Source organism: Loxodonta africana, chromosome 12 (genome assembly GCF_030014295.1).
Source record: "Loxodonta africana isolate mLoxAfr1 chromosome 12, mLoxAfr1.hap2, whole genome shotgun sequence".
Taxonomy (NCBI): domain Eukaryota; kingdom Metazoa; phylum Chordata; class Mammalia; order Proboscidea; family Elephantidae; genus Loxodonta; species Loxodonta africana.
This window is the reverse complement of record NC_087353.1, coordinates 106,353,726-106,367,240: the sequence shown is the minus strand read 5'-3', so window position 1 is coordinate 106,367,240 and position 13,515 is coordinate 106,353,726. Positions and strand designations below refer to the sequence as shown.

At 41.4% G+C, this 13,515-nt stretch overlaps 1 protein-coding gene across 1 annotated transcript in view; it reads left to right on the top strand.

Annotated features, from left to right (window-relative positions):
• FKBP6 (FKBP prolyl isomerase family member 6 (inactive)) overlaps nucleotides 1–13,251 on the top strand; it is a 50,794-nt gene extending 37,543 nt beyond the window's left edge. The window contains exon 10 of the mRNA XM_064294828.1: nucleotides 12,958–13,251. Within this exon, the coding sequence (XP_064150898.1) occupies nucleotides 12,958–12,970 (13 nt within the window). The 3' untranslated portion in view covers nucleotides 12,971–13,251. The remainder of the gene's footprint in view (nucleotides 1–12,957) is intronic.
• The last annotated feature ends 264 nt before the right edge of the window (nucleotides 13,252–13,515 follow it).

Below are 13,515 nucleotides of genomic sequence, written 5' to 3'. Positions count from 1 at the left end.
CTCATAACCATCAAAGAATATTTTCTTCTAGAGTTCTTATAATAGTGGTCTCTTACAATATTTGTCCTTTTGCAACTGACTGATTTCACTCAGCATAATGCCTTCCAGATTCTTGCATGTTAAGAAATGTTTCACAGATTAATTGTTGTTCTTAGTCATTGTGTAGTACTCCATTGTGTGAATATACCAAATTTATTTATCCATTCATCCATCGATGGGCACCTTGGTTGCTTCCATCTTTTTGCTATTGTAAACAGTGTTGCAGTGAACGTGGGGGTGCATGTATCTGTGCATGTGAAGGCTCTTATTTCTTTAGGGTATATTCCAAGGAGTGGAATTGCTGGGTATGGTAGTTCGATTTCTAGCTTCTTAAGGAAGCGCCAAATCGATTTCAAAAGTGGTTGTACCATTTTACATTCCCACCAGCAGTGTATAAGTGTTCCAGTCTCTCCACAACCTCTCCAAAATTTATTATTTTGTATTTTTTGGATTAATGCCAGCCTTGTTAGAGTGAGATGGAATCTCATTGTAGTTTTGATTTGCATTTCTCTAATGGCTAATGATCGTGAGCATTTCCTCATGTATCTGTTAGGAGCCTGAATGTTTTCTTTGGTTAAGTGCCTGTTAATATATCCTCTGCCCATTTTTTAATTGGGTTATTTGTCTTTTTGTTGTTGAGTTTTTGCAGTATCATGTAGATTTTAGAGATCAGATGCTGGTCGGAAATGTCATAGCTAAAAATTTTTTCCCAATCTACAGGTAATCTTTTTACTCCTTTGGTAAAGTCTTTGGATGAGCATAGGTGTTTGACTTTTAGGAGCTCCCAATTATCTAGTTTCTCTTATGGTGTTTGTACATTGTTAGTAACATTTTGTATACTGTTTATGCCATATATTAGGGCTCCTAGCATTGTCCCTATTTTTTCTTCCATGATCTTTATCGTTTTAGATTTTATATTTAGGTGTTTGATGAATTTTGAATTGTTTTGTGCATGGCATGAGGTATGGGTCTTGTTTCATTTTTTTTGCAGATGGATATCCAGTTATATCCAACACCATTTGTTAAAGAGACTGTCTTTTCCCCACTTAACAGACTTCGGGCCTTTGTCAAATATCAACTGCTCATATGTGGATGAATTTATGTCTGGATTCTCAATTCTGTTCCATTGGTCTATGTATCGGTTGTTGTACCAGTACCAGGCTGTTTTGACTACTGTGGCAGTATAATAGGTTCTAAAATCAGGTAGTGGGAGGCCTCCCACTTTGTTGTTCTTTTTCAGGAATGCGTTACCTATCTGGGGCCTCTTTCCATTCCATATGAAGTTGGTGATTTATTTCTCCATCTTATTAAAAAATGTCACTGGTATTTGGGTCAGGATTGCATTGTATCTGTAGATTGCTTTGGGTAGAATAGACATTTTTACAATATTGAGCCTTTCTAACCACAAGCAAGGTATGTTTTTCCACTTAGGTAGGTCTCTTTTAGTTTCTTGCAGTAGTATGTTATGGTTTTCTTTGTATAGGTCTCTGGTTAGATTTATTTCTAAGTATTTTATCTTCTCAGGGACTATTGTAAATGGTATTGGTTTGGTGATTTCCTCTTTGACATTCTCTTTGTTGGTGTAGAGGAATCCAACTGATTTTTGTATGTATATCTTGTATCCCGATACTCTGCTAAACTATTAGTTTCAGTAGTTTTCTTGAGGATTCTTTAGGTTTTTCTGTGTATAAGATCATGTCATCTGCAAACAGAGATACCTTTACTACCACTTTGCCAGTTTGGATGCCCTTTATTTCTTTATCTAGCCTAATAGCTCTGGCTAGGACCTCGAGCACAGTGTCGAATAAGAGTAGTGATAAAGGACATCCTTGTCTGATTCCTGTTCTTAGGTGGAATGCTTTCAGTTGCTCTCCGTTTAGGATGATGTTGGCTATTGGCTTTATATAAATGTCCTTTATAATGTTAAGGAATTTTCCTTCTATTCCTATTTTGTTGAGAGTTTTTATCATGAATGGGTGTTGGACTTTGCCATTTACCGTGTTTTTGATGAAGGTTTACACAGCAGTTTAGGTTCCCATTCAGCAGTTTCTACACAAGTTGTTCGGTGACATTAGTTACATTCTTCACAATGCTTGAACATTCTCTTTATTTCTGTTCTGGTTGTTCCATTTCCATTCATCTGTTTTAAAGTAATTGTTGACCATTTGGTGTCATATAAGTGATTTTTTTTTTGTAGGAGCACAGTACTTATGGGTGATATTCACATTACCCATCTGTCACGGACTGAATTGTGTCCCCCCAAAGTATCTGTCAACTTGGCTAGGCCATGATTCCTAGTATTGTGTGATTGTACACCTATTTTGCCATCTGATGTTATTTTCCTGTGGTTGTAAATCCTACCTCTGTGATGTTCATGAGATGGGATTAGTGGCAGTTATGTTAATGAGGCAGGACTCGAGCTACAAGATTAGATTGTGCCTTGAGCCAGTCTCTTTTGAGATATAAGAGAAGTGAGCAGAGAGATATGAGGACCTCATGCCACCAAGAAAGCAGCATCAGGAGCAGAAGGCATCCTTTGGACCCAGGGTCCCTGCACCTGAGAAGCTGCTAGACCAAGGAAAGATTGATGACAAGGACTTTCCTTCAGTACTTACAGAGAGAGAAGGCCTTCTCCTGGAGCCGATGCCCTAAGTTTGGACTTCTAGCCTACTAGACTGTGAGAGAATAAAATTCTCATTATTAAAGCCGTGCACTTGAGATATTTCTGTTACAGCAGCACGAGATGACTAAGGCACTATCTTTGACAATTATCGCCATTCTGCTTTTCTTGTTCCCCTATTCCCACCATCATTTCCCACCCCACGCCACCTTTCTTGGTAGTACTTAAAGTATAAAACTGCTACATGCTTAGACTTTTTTTTTTCTTAATGGTGGAAAGTAAAATTTCCCCAGACCACAGGCCTGCTTGCCAGAGAAAACCATGGTTGATGGTTCATATGTACCTTCTAGGAATTTTTTGTGAATATTCAAGAACGTGGGTATATCTGTAATCTTCCCCACAAATAGAATCATTTATTTTGTACTATAATACATTTTTTAGAATACATTTTGGGTATTTTCTGAGCACGCATATTTTCAAATGACGGGATAGCATTCCATCCTATGAGGGTATCATAATATTTTTAACAGAGCTAGATAATGTAGATAGATAACATAGTTATTATCACGTGCCTCAGTTTTCTATGATATTTATATAAAGTTGTATCACTGGGTTGTAATCTATGTGTATGTGTATCTTCTACTGAGCTAAGTATTGCGCAATGATCCTTCAAGTAGCTGTACCAATTTATGTCCCTTTTGGTAGTGGCCGAGAGATTTCTGTTCCATAGCTTTGCCATCTTTTCTGTCGTTAAACTTTCTCATCTTTGACGGTTTGGTACATCTGGAATGGATTTCGTTACTGGAATTAGCATGTCCCTGATCAAGCATCTCTTCACATGTTTAGAGAGTCAGGTGTTCTTTTCTGTAAATTGCCTTTTTTCTGCCCATTTTTTAACCAAACACCTTTCTAATTTTGTAATTAATTTTTGATAGTCTTTCAGTCGTTTCACTGGATGTTCCAGCCAGGTGACCATCATCTACAAGTAACGGTAATTTTGTCTTTCCGCGATTGACATCGGTTTTATTCCAAGCCTGCCTAATTGTGTGGGCTAGTACTTCCAGTGTTGTTATGGACGAAATTGTGTCCCCCCACAAAAATGTGTGTCAGCTTGGCTAGTCCATGATTCCCAGTATTGCCCAATTGTCCACAGTTTTGTCATCTGATGTGGTTTTTCTATGTGTTGTAAACCCTACCTCTATGATGTTAATGAGGTGGGATTAGCAGCAGTTATGTTAATGAGGCAAGACTCAATCTACAAGATTAGGTTGTGTTTTAAATCAATCTCTTTTGAGATATAAAAGAGAAAAGTGAGCAGAGAGACATGGAGACCTCATACCACCAAGAAACAAAAGCCAGGAGAATAGCGTGTCCTTTGGACCCAGGATCCCTGTGCTGAGAAGGTCTTCTCCATTTGGTCCTCATGCTGTTGTTGGCTAATGGTCAGCTCTGATAATCTAGGATGTCTTAGTTCTTTAGTGCTGCTATAACAGAAATAGCACAAATGGGTGGCTTTAACAAACAAATTTATTTATTCACAGTTTAGGAGGCTAGATGTTCAAATTTAGGGCTCCAGATCTGGGGGGGAAGGTCTCTTCAGCTTCTGTTTCCTGATTCCTTGGACATTTCACTGTGGCTTGGCATTTATCTCCCTGCATCTCTGCTTGCTTCCTTACTTGTTTAATCTGTTTTACATGTCAAAAGGATTGACTCAAGACACACCCTACACTAATCCTGTCTCATTAACCTGACAAAGACAACCCATTCCCAAATGGGATTATAATCACAGGCATTAAGGTTAGGATTTACAGCACCTTTTGGGGGGGACACAATTCAATCTATAACATCGGGGGTACAGTATAGTAGTTAGGATTTGTATAGCTCAATTAACAGAACCCTGGTCCACACTATCATCAGTGCCACACAGCAAGGAAGAGGATTAGTGAGAACAACTCAGGAGCCAAATGACTGTGGTCTGAGGAATAAGTGGAAAGTGAGCAGACCAGACAAGCCCAGGATGCCACTTTCAAGAAACTTGACTCTGAGGGGTGAGGTGGGTATGAGGCTCAGGGGACATATCAAATGCTGGTTGCGTGACCCCAGCAGAGTAGTGAAGATTTTTTTTGTATTTGTATTCACTGTTGTATCCCTAGCTCCTAGAGCTGGCACATAGTAGGCGCTCAGATATTTGTTGACTCAATGGATGTTGAAGCATGTACTATAACTTGATTTTGAAGGGCATTAATGTCTGTTAATATGAAACTTAAAAGTTTACATGGGTATGTATGTACATCTATTGATTTTAAGGCTGTCTTGAGTTCCGGGTGTTATATTATCTCTAGGCTTTAGAGTTGACACATGGATCCAGTTTGGGATGTTTGTAGATACTGATTAACCACCTCTCTGAGCTTGATGTTAATCTGTCTAGCTCCTAGCTCCTCGCTGGCTAGTAAATAGAAGTGTTAAGCAACAGACTTTTGGGGCACCTGTGAAATGCCACAGGTGTCCCTAGCACTGTTAACGGTGGGCCAGTGCCACTCTCTGGGTTGCATTTGAATGGATCACGGACCAGCTTTGTTGTATCTTTAAGCCCATGTTTCTCTATCTGGCCCCCAAGAATTATACTCCTTGAGGACTCTCAGATGAATGTTGTGTTTTCTTCTACTCCAGTGTAAGAGTACATAAAAAGAAACGACATCAGGCTGCCAGAGCCTATTCTTGTTTTTATTTGCTATTTATCGATTGTAATACAAACTCTCATTTTATCTTACTAGAACTAATATTTACATCTGTCAGTGATATCCTCTGAACTGTTACAGTTGCAGCTATTCTGTACACGTGGTTTTCTGTTCCACATGTTTGAGTAAATGCCTTTTTTTTTAATTTGCTTCTACGCTTTCTGCATGGAACCCTGGGTGGTATAGGGATTAAAAGCTTGGCTGACCAAAAGGTCAGCAGTTCAAATCTACCAGCTGCTCCTTGGAAACCCTATGGGCCCATCCTACTCTGTCCTATAGGGTCGCCATTGGTCAGAACTGACTTGACGGCACATAACAACAACAACAATGTGCTTCTGTAACCAGTTTATTAAGGATTCTTAACTCATTGGAGTGTGACATGAAAGGTTTTATTTCTTTCAGGGAGCCCCTGGGTAGCACAAACAGTTAAGCACTCAACTGCTAGCTGAAAGGTCTGTGGTTCAAACCCACCCCAAGGCACTGCAGAAGACAGGCCTGGTGATCTGTTTCTGAAAGATCACAGCCTTGAAAATCCTGTGGAGCAGTTGCCATGAGTTGGAATCGACTTGCTGACAAAAAAACAACAGCATTTCTTTAAATGATGACGGCTAGCTGTGCTGTATTGAACCCCTCTTTCCTGCTGGGTAGCAGGTTCCTCAACATTTTGGACAAATTTCATGACTTTCTGGTTACTTCTGGTTTTTAGACCATGTCATTCTAATATTTAAGACCAATCCTGTTGTTTTTAAAACTTCAACTTCACTCCACTCATACTCCTGCTCTCCTCCTGGCTGTGGCTCTGGAGGTTTAACAGGGGAAGGTTCGGCTCTTTACTCCGCCCCCTCTTCTCTTTTCTAGGCGCTAGTTCTTTTGGGGAGCCCTGGTGGTTTTTTGGTTTAGTTCTTTTGGTGTGTTGGTGTAGGAAGAAGGAGGGGGAAAGGGCACCCTCTCTTTACTTAATTAGATAAAATAGCATTTTTCTCTTGGTCAAAACTGCTTCTCTGGCCATGCTGACCAGCTATCCGTTGCCACATTCCGTGTGGCATGTAAATGCTGGCCCTCTTGGGTCGTGTGAATGGACTCCTCAGAGAACCATGGAGGGAGTGCCATTGCCTGGCTCACAGCTGTCCTGGGGGAGCAGCAGGTATTGGCAAGGTGGTTGTGGCCTGGCAGCCTTCTATGTTAACCCGTATCTCTTACCATGTAAGATAGCTTACTATTTGTTTTTACTTCTGTCCTCTTTGTCTTTTCATGTCCTTGGATATTTGTTCATTTGTTGGAATTATTATTGATCTGTATGGTCTTGGAATATTCAAGATACTAAACTGTTCCTACTTTATTTATTGTGAGCATTCCCCCTTGTACTGTGACTGTTTCGCTTGTAGTTTATTCCTTTTCCCCCATAGGTTACTTAGAAGTGTGTTGTTTAATTTCTAAATATTTGAGATTTTCCAGATTTTCTCATTCCAAAGGACATAATCTGTATGATTTCAGTCCTTTTTAATTTTTGAGATTTGTTTTATGGCCCAACATGTCATCTATCTTGGTGATTTTTCTATGGGTACTTAAAAATGTATATTCTATATTTGTTAGCTATGGCATTTTGTAAATGTCAGTTAGGTTAAGGTGGTTGATAATTGTTAAAGTTGCCTGTATCCTTACTGATTTTCTGTCTGTTTGTGCTCAGCGTTCTTGAGAGAGGAGTATTGAAATTTCCAACTGTAATTGTGGTTTTGCCAGTTTCTCCCTTCAATTCTGTTAGTTTTTCCTTCATGAATTTTGAAGTGCTATTATTATTAGGTGCATGCACGTTTAAGATTGCTATGTCTTCCTGATTAATTGACCCTTTTATAAAATATCTTTAATTCTAGTTATATTAGTGTCCTAAAATCTACTTTGGTATTAATATAGTCACTCCAGTTTTTTGTGATTATTGTTTTCATGGTATATGTGGTGAAATGAGTTCCTTTATGTGGCATTTTTTCTTGGTTGTCTGGAAAAACTGCTTGAGAGGTTTTTCCCCTAAGCCCTGAGGGTTACCTTTGCCCTAGTTTTCTATCCCAGAGAGTTTATTATTTTTGTCCAGGTTAACTGACATTTCCTGGGTAAGCTGTAAACAACTTGTAGTTTGATGCTTTTTGTTTGGCCCTGGGCTGTAGCCTGCCCTGTAACGGGTATGTCCCTTGCTAATATGAGAATCTCTGCCTTTTTAATTGGAGTGTTTAGCCGTTTATATTTAATGTAAGTATTGATATGGTTACATTTAAGTCTACCATTGTTTTCCATTTGTCTACATTTGTCTTGTTGTTTTGTGGATTGAGTATATTTTTTCTATTCCATTTTACTTCTTCTATTGTTTCCTAGTTTTACCATCTTGTTTTTATTTTTTATTGGTTGCTCTAGCATTTACAATAAGCAACTTATCACAGTCTAACATCAAACAATGTTATATTACTTTTCGTATAACATAAAAACCTTACTTCATTTTTTATACTTCAGTATTATACTTCATTTCCCCCATTCTGTTTGTCTTTTGAGATGTAATAACCTACCCCCAAATTTAGTGGCTTAAAACAACAAACATTTAATTATATCTCATTTTTCTTAGGGTAGAAATTTGTACAGGACTCAGCTGGGTGATTTTTCTGCTCCACATGGTATTAACTGAGGTTACTTGGCAGTAACTGACAGATAGGCTAGTCTGGGGATGTCAGGACAGCTTCACCCACATCTTGGCACCTTGGCAGTGATGGGGAAGTCTGGGCTTAGCTAGGACTATCAACTGGAGCTACATGTGGCCTCTCCAGTGTAATGGTCTTAGAGTAGTTGGACTTACATGGCAGCTCAAGTCTGTGGTTGAGGGATAAATGGGAAGCGAGCAGTGTGGCGAAAGAGAAGAGTGAAAGCTGCCAGCCTCCTAATGCCCAGACCAGGAAACTGGCACAGACGGTATCATCACTTCTGCCTTCGTTATTGGGCAAAGCAGTCATAGAGCCTTCCCAGATTAAAGGGTGGTCCCCCTGCCTCTCTTCTTATGCCCGTGCAGTCTGTCTTCCACAAGGCAGCTAGAATGATCCTTTTTAAAAATGTCATTTCTTTATACAGAACCTCCAATGGCTTCCCATTGCACTTGGAGTAAAATCTAAAGTCTTTCTTATGGCCTACATGGCCTGTATAATTTGCCCCCTTGCTACTGTTCTGATCTCATTTCCTGTCTTCACCTCGTGAGCCACACTGCCTTCCTTGATGTTCCTCAGACGTTCCAATCGTGTGCCTGCCTCTTGGCCTTTGCGTTGACATCAGCAGCCTGGAAAGCTCTCCTCCTGGCCATTCACAGAGCTCACTCTGCTTAAATGGCCCCTCAGAGAGGTCGTTCCTGGTAACTTTACGTTAAATAGCAACCCATGACATTCTGCAACCCCATATTCTGCTCGTTTTCCTTCACAGCACGTATTTATATTTATTTGCTTATTCATCTGTTCATCCCACTAAAAAGAGCTCCATAAGGATGGTGGCTTCGGTGTCCACCCACTGAATCTCACTAGGTCGCTAAAACCAAAAAAACTGAACCAGTTGCCGTTGAGTCGATTCTGACTCATAGTAACCTTATAGGACAGAGTAGAGCTGCTCCATAGGGTTTCCTAGGAGCGCCTGGTGGATTCGAACTGCTGACCTTTTGTTTAGCAGTCGTAGCTCTCAACCACTACGCCACCAGGGTTTCCACAAGGTTACTAGGGCCATCAAAACCAAAAAAACCAAACCAATTGCCGTCAAGTCAATTCCAACTCATAGTGACCCTAGAGGACAGAGTAGAACTGCCCCATGGGGTTTCCAAGGAGCAACTGGTGGATTCGTACTTTCGACCTTTTGGCTAGCACCCATAGCTCTTAACCAGTGAGCTACCAGAGCTCCACTACTAGGGCCATTGTTGTTAGGTGCCGTTGAGTCAGTTCCAACTCATAGTGACCCTGTAGCACAACAGAACGGAATACTGCCCTGTCCTGCGCTTTCCTTACAATCATTGTTATGCTTGGGCTCATTGTTGCAGCCACTGTGTCAGTCCACCTCGCTGAGGGTCTTCCTCTTTTCTGCTGACCCTGTACTCTACCATGCATGATGGCCTTCTCCAGGGACTGATCCCTCCTGACAACATGTCCAAAGTATGTAAGATGCAGTCTTGCCATCCTTGCTTCTAAGGAGCATTTCTTCCAAGACAGATTTGTTTGTTCTTTTGGCAGTCCGTGGTATATTCAATATTCTTTGCCATAAATATGGGAATAGGCATAAATGTGGATCTTTTCCAGTCAGCTGGCCAGGAAGCTGTCTTCCATATTTCTTGGCATAGACGAGTGAGCACCTCTAGCCCTGCATCTGTTGAAGCATCTCAATTGATATTCCGTCAGTTCCTGGAAGCTTGTTTTTTGCCAATGCCTTCAGAGCAGGTTGGGCTTCTTCCTTCAGTACCATTGGTTCCTGATCATACGCTTCCTCTTGAAATGATTGAACATCGACTAATTCTTTTTGGTATAACGGTTCTTTCCATCTTCTTTTGATGCTTCCTGCATCATTTCAGTCTACTTCTAAAAAGCATTAGCTGATGAAAACCTTATGAATAGCCACAGAACTGAGGCCATAGTTTTCTATAAGTTGTTGTAAAGGCCCGTCAACAAAGGCTTAACATGTACTATAGCTTAGCCAGCAGAATACCACGGTATTTATAGCACCAAAAAAGCACTACTAATACTAGATTTAAATGAGAAGCAAGATGACTGACTTGAGAAAGCTCTAGATTTCTCCACCCCCTCTGCACTGTGCCCACCTGCTGCTGCTGCCCAAGAAGAAGTGATGTCACAGGGCAGGTTTGTTCTTTTCACCTCAGAGATTGCACTTCTGCAAGAAGGGAGTGCGGCAGGTATTCTTACTACAGAGCCCCCATAACATGGCCAGAAAGCTGGTCACACCTATAGGTACACCAGTGTTGAGAAGGCATATGCAGAGAGAGTCCCCTCTGTGTATAACCACTTACATGAAACTAGTACCAGGTTTGGCTCCTGGGGAGTTAAAATTGGGGAGGAGGGGTGGTGGGCAGGCAATAACTGCAGAACTATACGTAGGTTTTTTAATAGCTCTTGTTTATTTACCTTCCTTCAGAGAACTTTCACTTGTGCTCTTAGAACACCTCAGTGAAGTATATGTTATCGTATTTTATAGATGAAACCCAGGACTATGACTTGCCCAGGATCACACAGCTGGAAATATGCGTTCACCAAGCCAGGTCGTCTACTTGTAGATAAGCTACCATACTGTCTCCACCATCAGCACACATGTCAGTTATCTGTCTGGTGGTATAAAGCCAGTTATGGGAAGGGCCCCCAAACTGTACTGTAGAGCCACATGTGAAAGTGTTTGTCCAGGTACCTCCCTCAGCGACACCCTGAGAGGCCTGAGTTGCTCCGGTATTTGTAACAGGTTTGTAGTATTCCACTGAGAAGAAGCTGCGAAGATAGGGGTGTTTGTAACAGGTTTGTAGTGTCCCACTGAGAAGGAGCTGCGTAGATGGGGGTGTTTGTAGCAGGTTTGTAGTATTCCACCGAGAAGAACCTGCGTAGATGGGGTGTTTGTAACAGGTTTGTAGTGTCCCACTGAGAAGAAGCAGCGTAGATGAGGGTGTTTTTCATGTCTTTTATGGTTAAGGAAGTGTCATTCCTTGTGGAACAGTTGAGAAAGGCTAATGGAAAAGCTCTGTGTGCACTTGAAATGGTTTGTTTATTTGGGGACCTCATCTGAAAAATGAGGAAGCTGAAATAAATAACCTCTTCGAATCCTTCTATATGTGTACATATATATACATATATATACATATATATATATATAAAATTGGGTTTTTGATGAAACTTACACAGCGAGTTAGATTCACATTTGACAATTTCCACGCAAATTGTTCAGTGACAGTAGTTACATTTATCACATTTATCACAATGCTTCAACATCCTCTTTAATTGTGTTGTTCCCTTTCCAGTACTCTAGTTTCCCTGCCTCTTATCTTCTCATCTTTGCTTCTGAAAAATTGTTGAACTTTTGGTCTCATACTGATGGTTTTTAAGTAGGGCACTATGATGCAATGAATGACTTAAAATAGCACTTCTCGCCATGGTCTTTGTGACTCATGCACAGTGATTGAGTGGGACCATGCAAATAAGGCATATGGAACCCTAACGAAGGGTTTGGTCAGTTTTGCCATCCCATAGGCGAGAGGAGAGGATCTTACCACCATCAAGAAAGAAGAGCCAGGAGTGGAGCACATCCTTTGGACCCAGGCCAGAGAGAGACCTGCCTGTGGGCAAGGCTGGGAAGAGGTTATCCTGATTCTGAATTGTAACTGTTACTTCCCTAATAAACCCCATAACTGTGAGTATGGTCTGCGAGTTGTATGTGGCCATTGCAATGAATGATGAAATTCAATACAGAAGTAGAGAGTGACTTGAGAGGGAAGGCTGATATCCTAGTTACCTAGTGCTGCTGTAACAGAAATACCACAGCGGATGACTTTAACAAAGAGAAGTTTATTCTTTCACAGTCTACTAGGCTAGAAGTTCGAATTCAGGGCATCAGCTCCAGGGGAAGGCTTTCTCTCTCTGTCGGCTCTGGGTCGTCAATCTTGCCCGGTTGAGGAGCTTCTCAGCGCAGGGACCCCGAGTCCAAAGGATGCGCTTTGCCCCCAGTGCTTCTTTTTTGGTGGCGTGTGGTCCTGGGGTCTCTTTTATATTTCAGAAGAGACTGATGTAAAACACAGTCTAATCTCGTAGATCTCATCAACATAACTACTGATAATTCATCTCATTAACATCATAGTGATAGGATTTACAACACATAGGAAAATCACATCAGATGACAGAATGATGGACAATGACACAATACTGGGAATCATGAACTAGCCAAGTTGACATATATTTTTGGGAGACACAGTTCAGTCCATGACAGTTGGTGGCAGCATTGGTAAAGAGATTGGAGGGTGGAGGCATATGTAACCCCAGCCTCATGGAATCAGCCTTGGGCTGTTGATCGTGATTCTTCACCCTCGTGGAGTTACAGGGGGTCAGACGCCCCTGCCACACCATTTTTATAGGCACCAATCTTGCAGGTAACATCCTTTATTTTGTATGCCACTCTGCCCTTTCACTAAAAAGTGATCCCAGGAAATAGACTTGGTTCTAGGTTTAAGGAATGTCTCAGGGCAGTAGTCTCAGAGGGTGCTCTGTTCTCTACTATTCAAATTTGTCTGGCCTTTTTTTTTTTTTTTAATAAGAATTTGAGTTCTGCTCTGTATTTTCCTAGAATCCTTTCTATTCTGACTCTCTGAGACCATGTCCTGTATTCTTGATTTGAAGTTTGAAAGCTACCATTTCAGTGGGTGGCAGCTTTCCGACCCTGGCACCGTGGCTGCTCCGGCTTCGTGCCTGCTGCCTCCATGGGTGTGGCTGTGGCTGCTTAGCAGCAGCCTCAGATCACGATGGACTAAGGAGTTTTGTTGTGTTTCTCACTGCTGTGTTTGATCCCTAGGTCCTTCAGCTAACGACAGGCAAGAGAAGTGAAGCTGCCAGAGCCTTCCATGTTAGGGGGGCTTTGGGAGAGAATGCCCCAGGGCGAGCAAGCTCTGTTGCAGGGACATCCTTGGAAGAGGGGCCGGAATTTCCCAGCCTGACCGTTGCCTCATCTCTGACTCCGTGACGATGATGCTGCTGAAGTTTGTTTTCACAGGGGCTGTTTTCTGTTTCACATTTTCATACTTGAGACTAGAGTAGGGGAGAGTGTAGCTACTGAGTAGACAATTGATATTTTTTAAAGGCAGTTTCTTGTCCCACCCCCCACCCCCCGCCCCCCTCTTAAATGGAATTAGTCCTTGGCTTTTCTTCTAGCCCCAACCCCTCTTCCGGCTGCCAATGTCCCTGAATAAATACACATAGAGATTGCTTTGTATATTTTATAGAGTTCTCTGTTTTGAAGAGAGAGAATTATATTACAGCTGTTTTTGTTGTAAATAAAACACTCCCTTGTCCTAGCAAGATCTAGTACACATTGTGTGAATTCAATTAAAGCTCTAAAGTCAGCAGTAGGTGG